The sequence below is a fragment of the Panthera leo genome, chromosome D3 (genome assembly GCF_018350215.1).
Source record: "Panthera leo isolate Ple1 chromosome D3, P.leo_Ple1_pat1.1, whole genome shotgun sequence".
In the NCBI taxonomy this organism is placed as follows: domain Eukaryota; kingdom Metazoa; phylum Chordata; class Mammalia; order Carnivora; family Felidae; genus Panthera; species Panthera leo.
In genome coordinates this window covers 2,018,304-2,039,890 of record NC_056690.1, presented here as the reverse complement: position 1 = coordinate 2,039,890, position 21,587 = coordinate 2,018,304, and the positions used below count along the sequence as shown (strand labels likewise).

At 50.2% G+C, this 21,587-nt stretch overlaps 1 protein-coding gene across 3 annotated transcripts in view; it reads left to right on the top strand.

Moving 5' to 3' along the window:
* The first annotated feature begins 958 nt into the window (after positions 1-958).
* Positions 959-21,587, top strand: part of PIWIL1 (piwi like RNA-mediated gene silencing 1) — a 30,741-nt gene continuing 10,112 nt past the window's right edge. Inside the window, exons 1-15 of one of the 3 annotated variants that reach the window (XM_042911542.1) lie at positions 959-1,082; positions 2,854-3,022; positions 4,169-4,254; positions 4,809-4,920; positions 9,589-9,714; positions 10,222-10,436; positions 11,005-11,126; positions 11,265-11,345; positions 12,147-12,344; positions 12,764-12,875; positions 16,926-17,052; positions 17,254-17,371; positions 17,878-17,992; positions 19,053-19,240; positions 19,612-19,684. In XM_042911542.1, the coding sequence (XP_042767476.1) occupies positions 4,177-4,254; positions 4,809-4,920; positions 9,589-9,714; positions 10,222-10,436; positions 11,005-11,126; positions 11,265-11,345; positions 12,147-12,344; positions 12,764-12,875; positions 16,926-17,052; positions 17,254-17,371; positions 17,878-17,992; positions 19,053-19,240; positions 19,612-19,684 (1,665 nt within the window). In that variant the 5' untranslated portion in view covers positions 959-1,082; positions 2,854-3,022; positions 4,169-4,176. Of the gene's footprint in view, positions 1,157-1,742; positions 2,208-2,853; positions 3,023-4,168; positions 4,255-4,808; positions 4,921-9,588; positions 9,715-10,221; positions 10,437-11,004; positions 11,127-11,264; positions 11,346-12,146; positions 12,345-12,763; positions 12,876-16,925; positions 17,053-17,253; positions 17,372-17,877; positions 17,993-19,052; positions 19,241-19,611; positions 19,685-21,587 lie in introns of those variants that run through there. The other 2 variants (XM_042911539.1, XM_042911540.1) reach the window with 2 other exon arrangements.

Genomic DNA, 21,587 nt, shown 5'->3' with positions numbered 1-21,587 from the left:
TTACTGGACTTAACTAGTTACATCAGTAGTCTCATGTCCCATCCTGACAATCCTGTCCTATTGGACAATGTTTACAATAGTTTTAATTGTGTTGGGGTTGTCCAATGAGGAAACGAATTCCCACTGAAGGCATGTAACAAAGAGCCTCGGATCAACGTGGACCCAGAGCAGCGCGCCAGCATCACCGGCAGCTCGTCAACAAATGGACCTCAGCCGACCCCACCAACCGAATCTGCAGAATCCGAATCCCCAGGGGAGGGGGCCAGCCATCCGTGCTTTAACCGGCCCTCCAGGTGACTCTGATGCCCGTCAGTAAAGTTGAGAACGGCTGCCGCACACGTCAACACGCGTGCACTCGGCACACAATTTGCGCCCACTGAAATTTGCAGGTTCACAGCCGCCTGGCATTCTGGCTCCGGAACGACTCTGGCTCTTTCTTTGGGGCAAAAATCCAATCTCATTTCCCTCTCTGATGAGCTAAATCGCTTCTAATTTTAAGGGGTCACCCAAGGTTCAGTGCACCACTTTGCGGCGGGGCGCTCACAGCTAACCCAGGCCCAGCGCCGTGCACCACGGTGTCCCCGGAGGGCGGAGCCCGCCCCGCCCCCGGAGCCCGCCCCGCCCCCGGAGCCCGCCCCGCCCCCGGAGCCCGCCCCGCCCCCGGAGCCCGCCCCGCCCCCGGAGCCCGCCCTCCCAACCGCGATTGCAGCCCCGGCCTCCCTCAGGCCTGAGCTCGTCTGGCCCCGCCCCCACGGGCAAACGGCCGTGGCGTGTCAGCCAATCGGGGCGCAGCGCGCGCACGTCCTCGCCGCGCCGTTAGCCGGGTGTCACGTGCAGACGGGCTCACCGCCAGGCGGCAGTGTTCATCCGCCCAGAAAAGGAACGCCGCGCTCCTTCGGCCGGAGTCCGCGCCCCGCAACCGCCCGCAGGTGGGAGCCCCGGCTGGTGGCGACGGCGAGCGGCAGGGCTTCGCGGGCCGAGGAGCGCCAGGTCACTGGGGTGGGCGTCGGGGCGTGAAGTCCCGGCGCGGAGGGATCCGGCGTGCGGTGACGGTTGGCGCGGTTCGGTCGGCGGAGGCGGAGGTGAGGCGAGGGGCTGGGGGTCGCGGGGTCCGCACGGCGTGTCGGCTTCCCTGCACCTGCAGCCTCTGGGCCTGGTGAGGCCGGGCACCGCGGCGACGATGACGCAGGGGTTGGAGGGGGCCTCGCCGGTGGGGAAGGGACAGGCCCAGGGGCGGGGAGTGCGGCGGGGTGGGGGGGGCCGCATATCCGGACACTGCTGGGGACTGGAGGCCACTTGCAAGGTCAGGGGGGTATTCCTGGACGCTGCCCGGGTTCGGGAGGGTAGTGTCTGGGTCAGAGGGCATCTGGGTCAGATAGGTTTGGCCCTATCTGGGTCAGGGGGCATTCCTGGACACTTCCGGGATCAGGGAAGGGCGATCTCGGGCGCTACTTGGGTTGGGGGGCACCGTCTGGTTTGGGGGACATTCCCAGACACTGTCTGGGTCGGAGGGTATTCCTGAACATTGCCTGGGTTGGGGGGGCACTTTCTGGGTCAGGAGGCATTCCTGGACACTCCCGGGTTAAGGGGGCACTGCCCCTGTCGGGAGGGCATTCCCGGATACTGCCCAGGGTGAGGAGAGTGGCACTGTCCGGGTGGGGGGAGTTCAGGGGGCCCTTCTTAGGGGGTTGGTCTGGACTGGTCTCCAGTCCACAGGGGCCGGGGCAGCTCTCGTTTGGGGGCAGGTGCTGGGATTGCATTGCCTCTGGATGGAGCACAGTTTGACCCGGTGTGGTTTCTAGCTGGGGTGATGATTAGAAGCATCGCCTCCAAGTCTTACTTGAAAGTGACTATCCAACTCGTCTCCCGTTCTGGGGCGCCCTGAGGTTGGAAGGATGTAGCCGAGAACCACAGCTGTACCGGCCAGCCCAGCACGGGGTCTACACACCCCACCTGTGTGTGTGGTTACGTGGGTGTCTTGGTTGATGGTGAGAATCACCTGGAGGCCCGCTGAAACGAGCCGTGGACCCCGTGGGTCTGGGAGCGGGGAATCCCCCTAACTGGCGTTTCCAACGAGTTCTAGGTGTTGCTGAGAGAGAGATCACGTTCTGAGAAGCGCGCTAGGAAAACGTTTTCTGTCGGAGGTGGCAGTTCAGCTTTTTACCAGGCTTAAAAAGAAACCCCGGACGTGCACTTGGGCCGGGCAGGTGCGCAGGACTGACTAGGACCAGCGTCCGCGTCTAGTGAGGGAGGGAATTATCGGGCTGCGCGGAAGGTGCAGTAATGCCGGTGGGACCACAGCCGTGTGGAGGAGGTAGGGCACCCCCTGGTACAAGGTGGATGGTGGAATTTACCGGGGTGCGCGCGGGAAGGAAAAGTCTCATTCTGTACCCCTTCAGTGAGCGCCCTGAGCACATATGCCGGTAGGCCCAGGGCGGGAGTTCGGTGCGCATAGCCATTGTCCTGATACGGGCAGTATATGCACGGTAGTTGAAGACGGCATTAAACACGGGTTCCGGTACGTGGGCCCCTCGCAAGTGATGTTTTGTAAGCTGCTTTGGAGATGGCTGACTTAGAATCAGATCGTGAAGGTTTCTACAATTTGGTAAGTTTGAGGATTTGCTTCCGATCCTGTGGAACACAACAGGAAGTCAAAGAGGGCTTTCCCAGTTGGAGGATGTCGTTAGGTTGGTCTTTCTAGGAAGGCCCTCGTACAGCACGGATTTTAGAAGCTGTTCACACTGGAAAAAAAGATGAAAATGGGAGGTGAAGCAGAGTGATCTTAAATGTAAGTGTCACAGCCCGCCCCTCCGTAATTAGAACCTTCGTGGCACCCCACCCCGTTGTCTGCAGGGCCCTGTGCATTCGGATCTGTGCCTGCCTCCGAGCTCACCAGCCTGCCTTCCTGGTACCTGGAGTCCCCGGGCGGCTCCCAGTCCTGCCGACCGGCCACACTCAGCGCCTCGCCCTGCTGGGGAAGACAGGCACCGTCTCCCTTCCAGTTCTAATCTTCCAGCTCCGTGTAAGTGCTAGCTCCGTTGGAGGCACACTTCAGCGTGTAAATCAGTTCCTGCTTGCTTTTTGTATGAGAACGTTGTTTATTATTTGCCGCGTTAAGCTTTAAAAAATTTGTGGCTCCAATTTCGCGTGCCTTTCCTACTACAGCTGATGTTGAACGTTCACTGTGTGTCAAGTGCCTCGTGTGTGTTCTCACTTGCCCCGCACACTGGACCTGTGTGGTAGGTTCTTAACTCCCTATCACGGATCAGAGAGGAGTCCAGGTTGTGTGATGTGCTCAGGGTCACTTCTGTGAAGGAGTGGGGTTCGGGCCGACTAGCTCTGAGGTCTACACCTGAACAACCCGACGATACTGCTGTCCACTCTGGTGGGGGTGAGCGGGTGGGGAAACTTGGCCTGGTGATGTCTCTGCCGCCCAGCACCCGTCCTGGCCCCCAGGGCCTTACGAACACGGTGTTGGAGAGAAGCGTTGGGTCAGAAGTAGCAAGAGCAATAACGGAGTAGTTAAGTGACTCCGTCCTTTTTCCCCGAGAGAGAGATTGTGGAGCGCGAGTGATGTGCTGTCACAGACACTCGTTTGGGCGCGCACGCGTGAGTCCCGCGAAGGGCCTGCCCGTGCCACCAGTGCCCGGTGTCCTAGATGCGTGTCTGGGTGTGAAAGAGCTAGTCCCCACCCTCAGACGCTTCTGAACAGTTTTCTCCCTGCGTCTGTATAACACAGTAATTCAGGGCGCCTGGGGGGCTCCATCGGTTAAGCGTCCAGCTCTGGCTCAGGTCCTGATCAGATCCTGATTTGCGAGTTCGAGCCCCCGCTCTGTCTTGTCAGCCCAGAGCCCATGTGGGATTCTCTCTGTCCCCCTCTTTCCCTTTCTGCCTCTCCCGCATTTGCATGCCCTTGCGCTCAAAATGAGTAAATTTTTAAGTATTAAAAAAAAAAAAACAGTAGTGCAGTGAAAATGAGACACTGTATTAAAACAGCTCTTCTGCTTTAGCGCCGCCCCGCCAGCGTTCGAGTTCATTAGAGGACAGGTTAGGAAGATACTTGATAATTCAGGAGCTTCTTTTAGAATCTTGAAGCTTAAAGGTCACGTCGTAGAAACAGTCAAATTGTGCACATTGAGTATTGTGTTTGTGATTGTTTTCTCTCAAGGAAGAAAAATGACCGGGCGAGCCAGAGCGAGAGCACGAGGAAGAGCTCACGGTCAGGAGACGGTGCAGCACGTGGGGGCCCCTGCCGTGAGTGCTTTACCATTTTCTAACTGCAGAAACGACCTTTAGGAAACAAAAATCTGTTAAGTCTGCTTTTTAAACTTTAGTGTTTATTTCTGAGAGACAGAGTGGGGGAGGGGCAGAGAGAAGGAGACACAGAGTCCGAAACAGGCTCCAGGCTCTGGGCTGGAGTCAGTACAGAGCCCGGCCTGGGGCTCGAACTCACAAAACGGGAGATCATGACGTGAACCGAAGTCAGATGCTTAACCGACTGAGCCACCCAGGCGCCCCAAATGTGTTAAATCTTTATCAACTTAGGCTGTTGAAAATAAGTTTAAAAGACTGTCCTGTGATGGACACGGGAGGAGAACAAAGACGATCATGTTCCCTTTCCTGAGGATCTTAAGAGTCGGTTCTTCAGTTAGTGACCCTTTTTGAAGAAACTGCTCTGTGGGAACACAGCGTTGGATTTCTAATTGAGATGACTTTTGTTTGAGTGTCTCAGTCGTGTTTAAGACGGTTTCCTCTGTCGTGTGACCTTTGACGTGAAAAGCCTGCTGTTTATTTGCATGTACCTATAGAGTCAGCCCCCTGGCTTCGTCCAGCCTCGGCCTCGGCAGCCGGCAGCAGAGGGGGAGTTAGTTGGCCGTGGACGACAGAGAGGAGCAGGCGGAGCGCCGGCCAAGTCACAAGGTGAAAGGAGGGTAAAAAGACTTCGCGCGCGGTGGACCTGGCACGGCAGCCGCTGTGCAGACTCCTTACGATGAAAAGCCACAGTCCTCTGAAGTATGACAGGCGCGCTCAGGCTGTGTTGGGCGCCACGGGGTTTCTCTCCTTCTTGGAACGCAAGAGCGTGTCCTCGCCAGGCCCCCGGAGTGGCCCTCACAAAGTAGTTCTGAACCAATCCTACGTCTGCTGCTTCGCTCATTAGCCACTTAGAACATTCTTGGGGCATCTTTAGTGATTTCACCAAAAGCTAGACCATCTGTAACGTTCCTGACCTTGCTTTGCAGGACACGGTGTCTTATGTGTTGTGTTGGCTTCCCCCGTTTCTCAGGCACAGAAACTTGGGGGCCAAAGTTGCCACAGCTGGTGAGGTCAGAACACCAGTTCTGATTCCAGAAATTGTGCTTTTTCGTTACTTTGTTACAAACCTGGATTACTTGGGCGCTTGATGTAAGATCCTTCAACAGTTAAGTTTGGTTTCAGTGTAGGAAAAGCTCCCCTGTACATACGGGACCTGATGTAATGACGCTGGCTTTCTTGCCGGGGTGGCCACGGGAGACGGGCTGTTCTGTAAACCAGTGTGGGGACAGCTGGTGACGAGGCGAAGCTTGTACCCGGCTTTGCTCCGTGAGTGACCCCCCATGTACTCCAGAGGTCTGGTCCTACCCAGTGAGATCCACAAACGTCAGAGGAGCCCCTGGATGAGTCTGTGGTGTCAGAGCCACGTAAACGGTGCCGTGACAGCCGCTGTCCGTGTCGGAAGCCTGGAAACTTGGGGAAGTGATGGTGGGGCTGGGTCTGTGGCCCACACAACACTTCTGTAAAACCCGTGATGTCTAACAGGCTGCTGGGAGGCAGGCAGAGGAAAGGGGAGGGCAGTGCACTGAGAAGTGCAAAGACTAATGAAAACAGTAAGCCTCGTGGAAGAAAGTGAAATCAAACGAACATTTTGTTTACCTGTCTGTTGTTCTGTCTTACCGCTTTGCCGATGTTGGTGGTTGTCAGGCCGGGCACTGTCCTCCCTGAGGGGTTGTACGGTTGTACCGACTTTTGTAACGTGTAGCAGCTGTGACGGTGCCCTGTCGTTAGCACGTCCCCTCCTGGGAGTCCACCCGACGGGCCGGGGCAGGGACAGCATGACCGTGTGAGGGCCGTCACACACCCTGCCCCACACCGGGAATGCCTGCCCGAAGGGTCGGAGAGAACTGTCGCACTAACGGCACGGCACCTTGTTACCACGCTCAGGGGTGTAGACCCTCGCCTGGGCTACGGCAGACAGGATCGGGTGGTGAGACCGCGTTAGCTTCGTATTTTTAACGCATACGTGAGTATGTGTGTGTTTTTGTTCAGAAACGTTTGAGGCAAAATGTCAGTTAATAGTGCTACATTTGAGGGGCACCCGGGTGGCTCAGTTGTTTAAGCGTCCAACTTCGGCTCAGGTCATGGTCTTGCAGTTTGTGGGTTCAAGCCCTGCATGAGGCTCTGTGCTCACAGCTCAGAGCGTGGATCCTGCTTCAGATTCTGTGTCTCCCGCTCTCTCTGCTCCTCCCCTGCTCACGCTTTCTCTCTCTCTCTCTCTGTGTCTCTCTGTCTCAGAAAGAAATAAACATTAAAAAATTAAAAATAGTGCTACATTTGAAGAGTCCGTGAGAAGTCTGGAATGGTCTTTTGTTATGTATCCAATTACCTGTTAACTATTCTGATATGTGATGTTTTGTTTTTTAAGCTGCCTGATGAGAATTCATTTATAGGCATTAATCTCTCTAAATTTATAGGGTGTTATGCAGTCACTTCCTCTTCTAATTTTGATGCCTTTGTTCCTTCGAAACTTAGAGTACTTGGCATGGTCAGTGTGTTCACCAGCAGCTAGATTTGCCAAAGTTGTTTCAAAAACATTTCCCTACTGTTGCAGCCTTAAAATTACGATAAGATTGTGGGAAATACGTTAATTTCTTAAACATGCTCTATATTGACCATTATTAATCATTAACCGTTGTGCATGAACTTAAATTTTGTGGAAACTCAGTTTCCCATCTATAGAAAGGTAGCATCTAACTTTAAGGACCATTGTGAGGATTAAGTAGCACTTGGAATAACAAATTACGTCATTTCACTGCTTTGGGGGGGTCGTCATTTCACTTCACTGGGAACTGCTTGCCCCAAATGTTCACAAATCTGCTGGGTTTTAGAAACTGAAGTGACAAGTTAGGTTTATTGTCAATAAACCTTGTTTATTGATTTTCATTCTCGAGGACTCTGTAGTAGAAGAGTAGCGAGGTCTAACGTGTAGTTTTAGTCGTTCGAGCAGCTGCTTGGAGGGGGAGGTTCTAGGTGGACCTCAGAGATACGGCAGGCCCGGTCCCAGACGCTGCCATACAGCAGCTGGAACAAGGCGAGTCGTGTGAAGCGTTGCGTTTGCCGGCGTGTATGGAAGAACTGTTCGCACTGCTGTAGTCTGCTAAGTGTGCAACAGCGTTGTGTCCAGTGTATGTACCTAATTCAAAATACTGCTAAAAAGCACCAACCATCATTTGAGTTTTCAGCAAGTTGTAGTTACTGATCACAAATCACTGTAACAAATACGATAACGAAAAAGTTTGAGACGTTGTGAGAATTACTGAAACGTGACACAGAAATGAGACGAGCAGATGTTGGAGAAATGACCCCAGTAGACTTGTTCGATGCAGGGTTGCCACAAGGCGTCAGTTGTAAAAACTACCTGCAAAGCACAATAAAATGAGGTACGTTAATAATTAGCAAGGTTTACAGTTTTATTCGTTCTGAAACCTGTTCTCTTTACAGGTTGACAGTTATGCTGTTGCTAAATGTGATAGCAATACTGTGTGTAGAGAGGGGAATGGACTTCACTATTTATATTCAGAAACTTGTACTTGGGTTTTTGTATCTGGAATGGAATTTTAAGACAAACTCAGATTTTTTTCAGGAGAAAAAAGCCTCTATGACCTGTCATTGTTACTAAGTTGGATTCAGTACGCTTGACCTGTGTTAGTATACAGTTAATCACCCAGTGCCGAGGATGCTCTAATTTGAAAGTTTTGGGGATAAAAAATTCACCAAAGGAGACAAAAATAGTTAAATATTTAAAGGATTTTTTATCTTTAAGAAAAAAGCGTATTTATTAGAGAGAGCACACGTGCGCGTGAGAGCAGGAAAGAGGCAGAGAGAGTAAGAGAATCCCAAGCAGGCTCCGCAGGTCAGCGGGGAGCCTGACACGGGGTTCAGTCCCAACTGTGAGATCATGACCTGAGCTGAAATCGAAACCTGGATGCTCCACTGACTGAGCCACCCAGGCACCCCTAAAGGACTTTGAAATAGGGCCCCTGAATATCGTGAGGTACAATAACCAACATATTTAGCAACACCTTTGAGGAGTTTTATAAATCATATTCTCATTTAAAACATACGACATACCCGTGAAGTTCCTCACTTTTCCACGTAAAGAAGTCGAAGCTGACATTAGAATAACTGGTTTCCAAGGTGTTTCAGGAACCCGATGTTTTGCTCAAGCCGCCGTGTCCTCTAATGAGAAGTCCAGAGGTTGGCAATTGGGTGCTAGATTTGGAACTTACCACCAGAAGAAAACTGGGTTCTTCAGTCACTTTGTTCTTTTGTCCCAACTTCTTGTCATTAAGACCTACATTCGGTGATCACGACCAGAGTCCAGGCAAGATTGGCAGGCAGGGGCACAGAATGGAAATGCCAGCCACTGGCTCTCCTCCCAAGGTGCTTTCCCCGAAGTTTCTGCTTAAGTCTCTTCGCCGTCCTTGCCTGCAGAGAAGGTGGAATTCTAGTCTTTTAGGTACATTGTTCCCTAAGTAAGGTGTTTTAAAAAAGAAGGCTGAGAGGTTGGGAAGGCTGAAGTCTCTAGTACACGAAGTATCATGCCGATTAACTGAAAGCTAGAATTCTAACATGCGACCACAAAGCCCGTGTTCATTCTTGGGCCCACATCATACTATGATATGAGCTGCTTCCATATGTTGTAAAAATTGAAAGCTTTAATGATTTTGGATATTATATGCAGTTTTTGCAACTAAGCATGAGCAGATAGTTAACCTGTCCCAAAAGGACAGGTGCATGATGGCCATGGGACAGGCACCACACGGTCCCATCTGCTCTGCTGGGTGTTCAAGGAATTAGGAAATTATGCTTTAGACCTGTATTTTCTATTTCAGGTTACATGTTGAAACCTAGAAACCACTAATTCCTGTAGCTATAATTATATCATAAAGCTGTGAAAAATACTGATAAAAAGGTCCTTAGGTTGTTCAGAAGTTAGATTCGAGAAGAATAACTTCCTAGTCAACAAAAGTGCTCCTGAGTTGTTGAATCTCCGTCCAGTTATCTTAATCCTTTAACGGTACGTATGTCCTGTGGGGGAGCGGCAGAGCTTGACTAGGCCATGGTGAGAAAGGCTTTATAGGAGAAGTCCTAGCTAGGATGTTGTGATGGCCAGAGATACCTAAAACCCTCTGACGGGACCCTTCTACGTGATCTTTAGCACTTCAGTAGCTTTCGGGTCTCATATGGCATGATTTGGGGTGTTGATGCTGTTGTCGTTTATTTGGTGTTTCACGTTACTGTGTGTATAATTTCTTCTTTTTTTTTTTCAAGACCTCCAGATATCCGCTGGATTTCAGGAGTTATCGTTAGCAGAGAGGGGAGGTCGTCGTAGAGACTTTCATGACCTTGGTGTTAACACAAGACAGAACCTAGACCACGTTAGAGAATCAAAGACAGGTAGGCGATTATGAAGAACACAGTGTTCACGAGATTACATTTCAAGTACGTAGGACGCCGAATTGAGGCTCCGTGCTTCGCACATCCACGCGTGACGCGGTCCTGGGGAGGAGAGGCGCATCTGCATCTACTCAGGGTGCCGCGTGGCTGTTCCACTTCCCCCTCTCTCTCTGCTCTGACGAAATAAGTTATAGAGGTCCTCAGCTGCATTGCAGTCTTTTATTACATGTGATGTAGATAACGTTTTTCTTTTAGAGGGTTTTGCCATAGGTTTGGTTGGTTCTGTTGTACGTTGCTTAGTCTGAGGGGGATTTACTCCTAAATGTATGCTTTTAGGAACTTCTCCGGACAGGACAGTGGTCCTCAAAGTCAGATGTCTGAGAACTTTAGTGTCCTGTACTATTCCCAGCCTTGTGTTTGCAGAACCGTGTCTGCTTGCCACAGTAGGAAGGAGTTCAGGGAAGACGAAACCTGTTTTGTTAATCAAGTGCGACTTCCTTCTTGCAGGGTCTTCAGGTATTATAGTAAGGCTGAGCACTAACCATTTTCGACTGACGTCCCGTCCCCAGTGGGCCTTGTACCAGTATCACGTTGACTATAACCCGCTGATGGAGGCCAGAAGACTCCGCTCAGCTCTTCTGTTTCAACATGAAGATTTAATTGGAAGGTGTCATGCTTTTGATGGAACAATATTATTTTTACCTAAAAGACTACAGCACAAGGTTATTTGAAAACGTCGGGTCGGGGAGAGGGTGATGAAGGATCCCCACTCCAGAGCAGAACTGCCACAGTCTAGGGTAGCTTTTAGAGGAGCACCAGCGGCCTTCAGTCTGATGTTCCATGTAATAAACCCACGGGGGACTTGGGCATTGTTTCATTTTCAGATCCACCCAGTAACTTGATTACAATTATATTCATAAATCTTTTTTTAACGTTTTTATTTTTGAGAGATGAGGGTGAGCAGGGGAGGGTCAAAGAGAGAGGGAGACACGGAATCCGCAGTGGGCTCCGGGGTCTGAGCTGTCAGCACAGAGCCCGACGCGGGGCTCAGACCCACGGACCGTGAGATCATGACCTGAGCCGAAGTCAGATGCTTAACCGACGGAGCCCCGCAGGCGCCCCACAATTGAATTTATAACACGGGCCGCAACCACTCTTCCTCTCCTAGCGTTTTTCTTTGTTTTTTTTTTTAATTTCAAACTGTTCTGTAGTCCTGTCGTTGCCTTATTAGCAGGGATTATGCGATTGGGCTTATTTCTTTTGATAATTACAAGTGTGCTCCGGCTTCAGGTTACTGAAGTATTTAGTCAGACCCGAAACGGAGAGCACGTGAGGATAACGATCACCTTAACAAATGAACTCCCACCTACATCACCAACTTGTTTGCAGTTCTATAACATTATCTTCAGGAGGTATGTCGGTGTTTTCTAACCCTCTACACAGAAAAATTAAAAATCAAGGGGAAGGTTGAAAAACCAGTGCGGTGAGGACCTGTGTGCTGGAGATGCCTGTCAGTATTCACGTCTCTGTTCTGACTTTTGAATTTCTAGGCTCTTGAAGATCATGAATTTACAACAAATTGGACGGAATTATTATAACCCAAGTGACCCAATTGATATTCCAAATCACAGGTTTGTATAAGGTGGAAGCTTTCTATTCCTCGGGCTTAATCGTGGACTTGGAAAGGGGTGCTCCAGTTGGAGACGATCAGATTGACTACAGTGGCTGTTAGCGGTGCCCGTCATGGTACGTGAAGTTTCAGCTTGGTCCGAATAATAAGAGAGACCTCCCGGATTACTCGGCTTTAAAGACGTCACATGCTCTCCATCTGCCACTGGGGAAGCATAAAGAGCTGTCCAGCATTTGTATTTGGTCTCGGGTAACCAAACTTGTGAGCTCAGGAGATTGCTTCAGAAGTTGCTTTGTGTGGCGTGCGTTCAGGTGCGGCCCACACGGGTCAGGCTTGTAATCACAGGTGCTTTCAGTTCGATCGGCAGCTTTGTTAAGGCTTAGTCCATCAGCAATAGTTTAACAGAGTTAGGTCGGGGGTCGAGGCAGAGCCTCTAAGTATGCCAATGCGTAGAAGGCCACTTACGGAGAATGAGCTGCCATCTAAGACTCACGACCAGGCAGAGGAGGGGAGGACTTTCATAAGTCCAATCACATAAGATAGTTAAACATCAGCAATAGTTTAACAGAGTGTATTCAAAATGGAACTTCAAGATTACGTTAGGAAAAAACATTCGTTGTCGAGATCTTAAAAAGATGGGTGTCTGTATGGAACCGCGTGAAACCTGGAAATAACGAAATTTATTCACTTCAGGGACTTTTGTACTTTAGACCCACTTAAGACAGGAGAAAAAGACAACGTGATACGTGCAGACCACGTTTGGGCGTTAGAGGTTACTTCGTACTTTCATTCTGCTCGGCAGGTTGGTGATCTGGCCTGGCTTCACCACTTCCATCCTCCAGTACGAAAATAACATCATGCTTTGCACCGACGTCAGTCATAAAGTCCTCCGGAGTGAAACTGTGTTAGACTTCATGTTCAACCTGTACCATCAAATAGAAGAGCATAAATTTCAAGAACAAGTTTCCAAAGAACTGATAGGCTTAATTGTTCTTACCAAGTAAGGCTTTTTTTAAAAATGCACAGCAGTCGTTTTGCAAGTCTTAAGACCTCATGGCTTTCTGGTCCATCCTGTTAGAAAGTAGGGTCTACAGTTGACTGGTGGGAGCATGAAAATGGGGAGGGGTGTACGTCACCCTTCGCAAGACACGAGTTCTCGGGGAGTATAGTCGTCTGAAAAGGGTATCTAATGACTTTTATCCTTGTCAGTCTTTGTTTTCTGGTAGTAATTTAGTCCCTTCCCCACCCATCTAGCATGGTCTTTAAGAAGATTTCCCTTTTCTTCCCAGGACATTATATATCGCTAAGCGATTTGAAATTTTATTTTGTAGGGACTACATACTATCTCTGTTTAGGTTCTTTTTAATAATATCTCTACACGTTCCAAGCAAATACCAGTAAATCTCAATCATTTCATAGGTATAACAATAAAACATACAGAGTAGATGATATCGACTGGGACCAGAATCCAAAGAGCACCTTCAAGAAAGCAGACGGCTCTGAAGTCAGTTTCCTAGAGTACTACAGGAAGGTAAGGGGTCGCCGTGGACCTGATCTTTTAACGTGTGGTATTTAGGCCTTCGAGGAAATCTGAACTCTACTCATTAGGATTTTCTAACGCTCGTACACATGGAACAAATTGCTTTGAAAACTGTAGAAACGTGTTTGTTAAGGCGGTCGGAGCATAGTTCACTTGAACTCGTTATTACATGAGAAGTGCTTGGGCCCGTTTCCTTTTTCCCAGCCAAACAGAACGTGACATTTGAATTTAAGCACGGGGAGGACAAACAGGCTGATCTGTAGTGAACATCAGAAGTTCACTGTTCTGACCCATATTCCACAGTGGACACTTTTTTAGATTCACCCAGGGATGGGGGTAAAGATGGCTGAGTCTTCAGCATGAGCTGAATCTGCCTATGGGTTACTCTTAACTTTCATCTCCCGTATCGATAACCTCAGACCAGCTTGTATCATCCAGGCTAGGTCCTTTGACTATGTGACCTTCCAGCGCTAGTTTTATACAGAGTAATCACTGAATTGACAGATGACAGCGGCAAGAAAGAACCTCTGGGACTAGAAGAGAACACAGTGTTTATGCAGGAGCGCGCACGAAAGTTGCTGTCCCGAGAGGGGCAGATCTGGCCCCTCAGTCCTTAGAAGGCTGCATATGCTCTGTTACAAGTGCTGGAAAAGCGTTTGTGAAACGCTCTGCACTTAAAATTTTAAAACTTGGTTTTGAAGTGCTAAGATTTATCTTCTTTTTCCTACTTTCAGTACATTATTTCCTTTTCCTAAAAAGCTGGGCAGATGAGCTGTTTGTTGCGTATTTATATCTTATGTCAGAATCATACGTCAGGTTGGTGACCCTGAAGTGTCTTGTTACTTGCTGGTTATCGACTGTTGTGTGACCTTGAGCTGCTCTGCTATGAATGAAAAGATCAGACGCTCTGGAGGGAGAGGATTCTCTGTGAAGTCGCGTTAAGAGCTGTTCTCATTTTGGGCAAGATGAAAACAGGCCAGGGGCCATCTCAGCTTGATTTCTCTACTGCCCTTTTCAACCTCTAACTGCTTGAGGACTCCGGCCATGTTTAACCTAGATTCCTTCCGGGTGTTCGAGGCTACCGTGAGAAATGAGTTGGCATCGTTGCGTGGTTTCGTAATCCCTGTCAGGGTTGGGAAAAGTTGGTACGTGTCAACAGCAGACACGAAGGAGTTCTCGGCGGAAAGTTTGGTTTAGACCCGAAGGAAGGTGGGAGGAAAGTCCTCCCCTCCTCTGCCTGGTCGTGAGTCTTAGATGGCAGCTCATTCTCCGTAAGTGGCCTTCTACGCATTGGCATACTTAGAGGCTCTGCCTCGACCCCCGACCTAACTATATTTTAACTTGCTAGGTGATCTCCAGGCTCGTCTGTTGTCAGACTAAAAGTGTTCTACGTTCACAGTTCTCCAGTTTCAAGCTCCAGCCCAGACCTGTCTAAGCCTTCCGGTTCTCAGTGTTTGCAAGTCTTAAAGACTCCTTCCACGTGACCAGCGCTGAGCATGTTCTGTCCCATGACCTGGCCCCTGTGCACCGCTCTGGGTCACTGCAGGGACTGTCACTTCCTCAAGGGCAGGGATTTTGTGGTTTATGTGCCCCTCCCCCCCACCCCTGTGCCCGCATAGGCACTGAGGTATTTGAGTGGACGAACACATGCCTGACGGACAGTTACAGCCTCCTGCCAGCGGACAGCTATGCCACCTGCCACCTGCTTACCTTGCTGTGCTCCTGGTCATCTCCCTGCCGGAAATGCCTCTGTCCTCCCCCTGCTGAGGGGCTGCCCTCCCTGTGGAGGCCCCTGCTGTCTCTCATTCCGCTGGTTCTTCGGTTTTCATTTCTCCTGCTTCCTGATCCATTTTCATACTCCTACAGATGGGATGTTATTTTCTACCCACAGCACATAAGTGGTTTCCCCTGCTCCCGTGGCCTATTGAAGTGCACTTGGTCTGTATCCAGTGAGCCCCTGAGCGATGCGGCCTTGGCCTGCTTGCCCTTCCTCACCTCTGTCACCCTGGCTGTCTCCTCTAAGCCTGGGGCTCCCCCTGCTTGGAACGCTCTCCATGCCTCATTCGTGTTCTGAGGCCTCAGTCTCCACTCAGATGATTTCTTCTGGAAGACTTCTGTCACAGCCAGGCCTCATTGGGTGTATCTGCTAGCTATACAGTTAATCACAACGGAGTAAGGGTGAAATGTTGGAAGGATTCCAGGCATTCTTGGGACTTCCCAGTGGAGAGGCAGTTTCAATGATAAGTGATAGCTTGGATGTTCTATAGCAAAGGTCATATTTAAGGAAGCACAGAGAGAGAAGGGCCTTTGAAAGGAAAGATCGTGGTCAGTTTTTAGCTTCTGTTCGGGCCCCGAATATAGAGAGGGGGTCCCAGGGTTCTGCAATAAGGAGCAGAATATAGAGAGGAGGTCCCAGGGTTCTGCAATAAGGAGCCCTCAGTGAGGTAGGGACACACCTGCCTCCACTCCCACACCCCCCCGTGGGTGCACCCAGGTAACAGACATGGGAGGCAGAAGGGCGGGGGCTGTGAGCAGGGGTGCGGGGTGCCGGGGGGCTCAGGCAGTTAAGTGTCCGACCCTTGGTCTTGGCTCAGGTCGCGATCTCGCAGCTCGTGGGTGGGTTTGAGCCCTGCATTGGGCGCTGCACGGACAGCCCAGAGCCTGCCTGAGATTCTCTGTCTTCCTCTCTCTCTGCCCCTCCCCCACTCGGATGTGCACTCTCTCTAAATAAATTAAAAAAGCGCTAAAATCAGTAGTGTAGGTGCACGGAGCAGAGGTTAGATAAGAGCACTGATGTTTTCTGCCCTGAAATAGGAAAATTCGCTTTCTTCCTGAATGGTTGCTGAAGAGTTCGGTACAGGACAAAGTCAAGAACAGTCTGGGATTCAAGGTCTTCATTCACGAGGGTGGGTGGCCGGGACCTTATCATGGGATGGGAACAGGAAGTAGTTCTTACTGTGTTGGTAAGAGATGGGAGCCAACGGAACGGCCGTGCTGATTAAGCTCACGTCCTGTGTGCCAAGTAGAGAGGTGTGGCTCTCTTAAAAAGAGCCCGATGAACTGGGGTGTCAAAAGATGCCAGGAGAGGGTACGAGAGATGCCACGAAGAAGGTCTCTAGGAAACCAGGCCGGAAACTCTGGTGAGGTCGTGCAAGGCCAGTCCGTGGTTCTGAGGCTGCGGGGCCGAGCTGGAGGCCCGCAGGCCAGCGCACGCCTCCATTAACCCCTGGAAGTCAGCATTTTTGTCTCTTTTTGTGTTGTAAAAACATGGCGATTGATGTGGGGAATCTGAAGGCTACTCACTGAGGGCAAGTTCAGCTTCTACCAAGTGTCAACATTTGGTAAAAACGATTCCTAATTAAAAACGTTCTCTGGCATGCCAACCTCTTCCTCCCCCACATTTATCGTTCTAGCAAGACTTGTTTCCCCCACGCTTCTTGCCGTAACACTAGTAGTTTCGGGGGGATTGTTGTGAGGACCCAGAGGTATGCAGACTACTGTTGGTAGACCAAGAAATCACAAAACGAAGTGAACTGTGACTAAAACTCAGAGTTTAGATAAAGTCAGGGACAGTGAGGCTCTTAAGTTCTTGGAAAGAACGATGAGCGATCACATAAATCACACCTCGTTTTGGTAGGATTAAAAACGCACCTTGTAGGGGGCACCTGAGGGATCAGTCGGTTAAGCGTCTGACCTCGGCTCGGGTCATGATCTCGCGGTCTGGGAGTTCGAGCCCCACGTCGGGCTCTGGGCTGACAGCTCAGAGCCTGGAGCCTGCAGCCTGCGTCAGATTCTGTGTCTCCCTCCCTCTCTGCCCCTCCCCCGCTCATGCATGTGTGCGCGCGCGCTCTCTCTCTCTCTCTCTCTGAAAACTAAAAAATAAAAACGTAAAAAAAGTGCACCTTGTTAGCTTTCCTTGGAAACTGATACCAGCCTTGCTGTGGGCGTCAGTTCTCAAAACACAGAACAAAAACCCCTTGGTCCTCCGACCTGTTAGCAGAGGTGTTGCCGTGAACGGTGACGGCGTCTTTTCTTGACCAGCAATACAACCAAGAGATCACGGACCTGAAGCAGCCTGTGTTGGTCAGTCAGCCCAAGAGGAGGCGAGGCCCTGGGGGCACCTTGCCGGGGCCCGCGATGCTCATCCCAGAGCTCTGCTATCTCACAGGTACTGCCGCGCCCCGGCCCCCCCAGCTTGCTGCCCCGTTCTCTTCGGGGAGTCCTGAAACCCTCGCCGAGACGCCTGCCCCCTCCCCCTCCACGGGAGCCCTTCCTGCTGCCTGTCCCGTGTCCTCACCACCCTGCACCCCAGACGTTCGCAGACTAGACCCTTGTCACTAACCCGCGCCTTCCGACGTCTTGTTTAAAGGTCTGACTGATAAGATGCGCAACGATTTTAACGTGATGAAAGACTTAGCTGTCCATACGAGACTAACTCCGGAACAGAGGCAGCGCGAAGTGGGAAGACTCATTGACTACATTCATAAGTAGGTCCCCCCCACGGCTCTGGAGCGTGGCTTCCAGTTTGTGCTATTTTCTGTGGGCTTGGGGAGCGACAGAGCGCAGTTTGGGTTTCCTTTTTGCGTTTGCGGTCTTCGGGGCGGGCTCTTGGTGTTTCTAGGCGAGGCTGCTGTCGTCAGGGCGTGTCGCGTTCTGTAGCCCGCGGCCTCATTCTTCCGTTAGAAGAAGGTAGTAGAGCAGAAGGTGAACCATTTTGGACAGACGGATGTTCTGTCTTGGTGACGACCTCGAGGGGGTTACTTTGAAGAGGTGGTTCGGGCATCAGAACTTCAGGTGAAAGGCCATCGCGGAGGGACCCAGGGCTGCGGGGAGGGACCAGCGGCCGGCACCTTGCGTGTTTCCTGGCGCTGCGAGGCTTCCGGTCCCGGGAGACACGGGAACGCACGCTGTAGGTCGGAGTGGGTCCGTTTGCCTGTGTCTGTTCCTGCCGTTTCCTTCTGTTGAGTGGTACGTAAATATGTTAAATTTACAGAGATGATAACGTTCAGAGGGAGCTTCGAGACTGGGGTTTGAGCTTTGACTCCAACTTACTGTCCTTCTCAGGAAGAATTTTGCAAGCAGAAAAGATTCACCAAGGTGGAAAAACAGTAAGGCGGTTCTTAAAGTTGTCAATCACGTCAGATGCGGGTGTGACTCGTGATAAAGTCCCACGCCAGTCTGCTGCTGTGCCCACTCCTCCCCTCCCTTCGCCCCTCCCTTCGCCCCTCCCCTCGCTTCACCGCCTCCCAGGAGCAAGGAGGTGCCTGGGGCTGGGCCATCGGTGAGACTTCACTGAAAGCCGGCTTTACTTTCCCTCGTGACACAAGTCGTTGAGCTAAGGTATTGGGTTGGCGTGATGTCTGCCGCCGAAGTGATTTTTTTATCCAGGAAACTTCCAGTCTATTTGGCCTCGTCTTTGCCTGGATGACTTGTTTGTAGAGAAACATGTTAAGTGTTGCGATGCCTTTTATGCTTTATGCTCAGGAAAGGGAAGCAAGCATTCTGAAAACAGTCTGGTGTGTAATTGAAACCCACAAGTGCTAGAACTTGAAAAACCCTTTTATAGAAAATGATGCCCTCCCACCTCGTAAATGGTCTGCGAATAACAGCCCGATGAAGTAGTTTCGTATTTTAACAGCGGTTGTTTTTATCACCCCCGTGGAAACGGTAAAAGCATCCGCCCCCACATAAAGGTTGTCGGGAGGTGGGGAGGACGCGCAGAGAGCACTGGGTGGTTTTCCTCTAGGGGGAAAGTAGCACCAGGTCACTGAGCTTCTGGCCTGTGAGCCCTCTGTCTTGCTGTCACACATGGTCACCGCTCGCTTCTGGTACTGACACCTCAGCCAGTTGCTCCCTCTCAGAGCCTTGTTTCTCTTGGGTCTTTATCACGAGGGAAGTACCTCGCGTCCTCGCGGTATCTCAGCAGAGGAAGGCGGGTACGGGAGGCGGCGGGGCGGGGAGTGCCTGGTGGGATGGGACCCCATCGTCTGTGGATACCTCCGTGTCCCTTTCTCCTCCACCGAGGCCATTTTGTCTGTCACCACAGTCGAAAGTACAAGAAGTTCTGTAAGGTTTGGGATGGGCCACGAGAAGAATTGTTACAGACTTGTTGGCTTTGTCACCGAGAGCATTCCGTGGAATTCACAGTGTCTCTGAACTTTCTTCTAGTTTGATTACAATCCACAGTTTGCAGATTGGTCAAAAGAAACCAGAGGTGCGCCGTTAATTAGCGTTAAGCCACTAGATAACTGGCTGTTGATCTATACTCGAAGGAATTACGAAGCCGCCAATTCGTTGATACAGAATCTATTTAAAGTTACACCAGCCATGGGCATACAAATGAAAAAAGCAATAATGTAAGTCTATCAAGTCATTTCTACTCTGAAAGATTGATGAGTAGTCATTTGGAGGGCACGGGAACGCAGAAGCGATGAAAGTGTTGGAAACGTTCTAGATGACGGGAGTTTAAAGATCTGCTCCAGTCCCCTGTAACGTGGATGCGGAACTGTATTTGAGTAACAAAGAAGGGGCGGGAGAGCAGGCAGTCTCGTCTCAAATTATCTCTGCTGTTTGTGGTAGAACGACCTTTGCCTGAATGACCACTCTCGGTGGTTTATTTCGTATCTCATACGGAACGTGTCGTATGTTATAATCTATAGGAAACTGTTTATGTTGGCACGTTTTTCGTTGCTTTTTCTGAATGTTGGATACCGGGTTTCCATTCCAGGATTGAAGTGGATGACAGAACTGAAGCTTACCTGAGAGTCCTACAGCAGAAGGTCACATCAGATACCCAGATAGTAAGTAGCGCACAGATACGTAGGTGGGTGTCCCGGAGTGACTGGTTTCAAAAACGGCATTTGTAAATCTTAGTGTTAGAGTTTGAAATGTCGTAGTTAGGGTCATAAAGTAGCCACACGACAGAGGTCTCGCCTTCATGAAGTGGCCCTGGTGATGCTGGCGTTGCTGTGCGCAAGGAAGGGCTGGGGGAACAGAGCCATCTCGAATTTATTTGGATTCGAAGGCTTTAACTGTATGGGTCCCACTCCGGGTTCTCTGTTCTATTCCATTGGTCTGTGTGCCTCTTCTTGTGCCAGCGCCATACTGTCTTGACGATGACAGCTTTGTAGTAGAGGCTGGAGTCTGGGATTGTGATGCCTCCCGCTTTGGTTTTCTTCTTCAGTATTACTTTGGCTATTCAGGGTCTTTCGTGGCTCTAAGAAATTCGAGAAGAATGCTGGTGCAATTTGGATTGGGATTGCATTGGATGTGTAGATTACTTGGGGTGGTATTGGCATTTTAACACTATTTCTTTTTCTAGTCCCTGAGCATGGAATGTCTTCTTGTTTCTTTGTGTCGTCTTCAATTTCCTTTATAAGTTTTCTATAGTTTTCAGCACACAGACCTTTTACATCTTTTCGTTAGGTTTACTCCTAGGTATTTTATGGTTCTTGGATCACTGACAAAGCAGGAAAGAGCATCCAGTGGAAAAAAGACCCTCTCTTCAGCAAATGGTGCTGGGAGAACTGGACAGCAACATGCAGAAGAATGAAATGGGACCACTCTCCTACACCATCCGCAAAAATAAACTCAAAATGGGTGAAAGACCTAAACATGTGACAGGGAGCCATCAAAATCCTACAGTTGGAGAAAGTAGGCAAAAACCTCTTTGACCTGGACCACGGCAACTTCTTACGCAGCATGTCTCCAGAGGCAAAGGAAACAAAAGCAAAGATGAACCATTGGGACCTCATCAAGACTAAAAGCTTCTGCGCTGCAGAGGAAACAGTCAACAAAACTAAAAGGCAACCAACGGAATGGAAAAAGTATTTGCAAATGACATATCGGATGAAGGGTTAGTCTCCAAAATTGGTAAAGAACTTAACCAAACTCAACACCCGTGAAACAAATAATCCAGTGAAGAAATGGGCAGAAGACATGAACGGACGCTTTTCCAAAGAAGACATCCAGATGGCCAACAGACACATGAAAAGATGCTCAATGTTACTCATCATCAGGGAAATGCAGATCAAAACCACACTGAGATACCAACCCACACTGGTTAGAATGGCCACAGTTAACAACTCAGGAAACAACAGATGCTGGTGAGGATGTGGAGAAACGGGAAACTTCTTGCACTGTTGGTGGGAATGCAAACTGGTGCAGCCGCTCTGGAAAACAGTGTGGAGGTTCCTCAAAAAATTAAAAATAGATCTACCCTATGACCCAGCAATAGCGCTGCTAGGAATGTACCCAAGGGATACGGGAGTGCTGAAGCATAGGGGCACTTGTACCCCAATGTTTATAGCAGCACTTTCAACAATAGCCAAATTATGGAAAAGAGCCCAAATGTCCATCAGCTGATGAATGGATAAAGAAATTGTGGTTTATACAGACAATGGAATCCTACTTGGCAATGAGAAAGAATGAGATCTGGCCATTTGCAGCAACATGGGTGGAAATGGAGGGTATTGTGCTAAGTGAGATAAGTCAGTCAGAGAAAGCCCAATATCCATTCATACGTGGATCTTGAGAAACTGAACAGAAGACCATGGGTGAGGGGAGGGGGAAAACTAGTTACAAACAGAGAGGGAAGGAGGCACACCGTAAGAGACACTTAAACACAGAATAAACTGAGGGTGGGGGAGGGGGGTGGGGGAGAGGGGAAAATGGGGGATGGGCACCGAGGAGGGCACCGGTGGG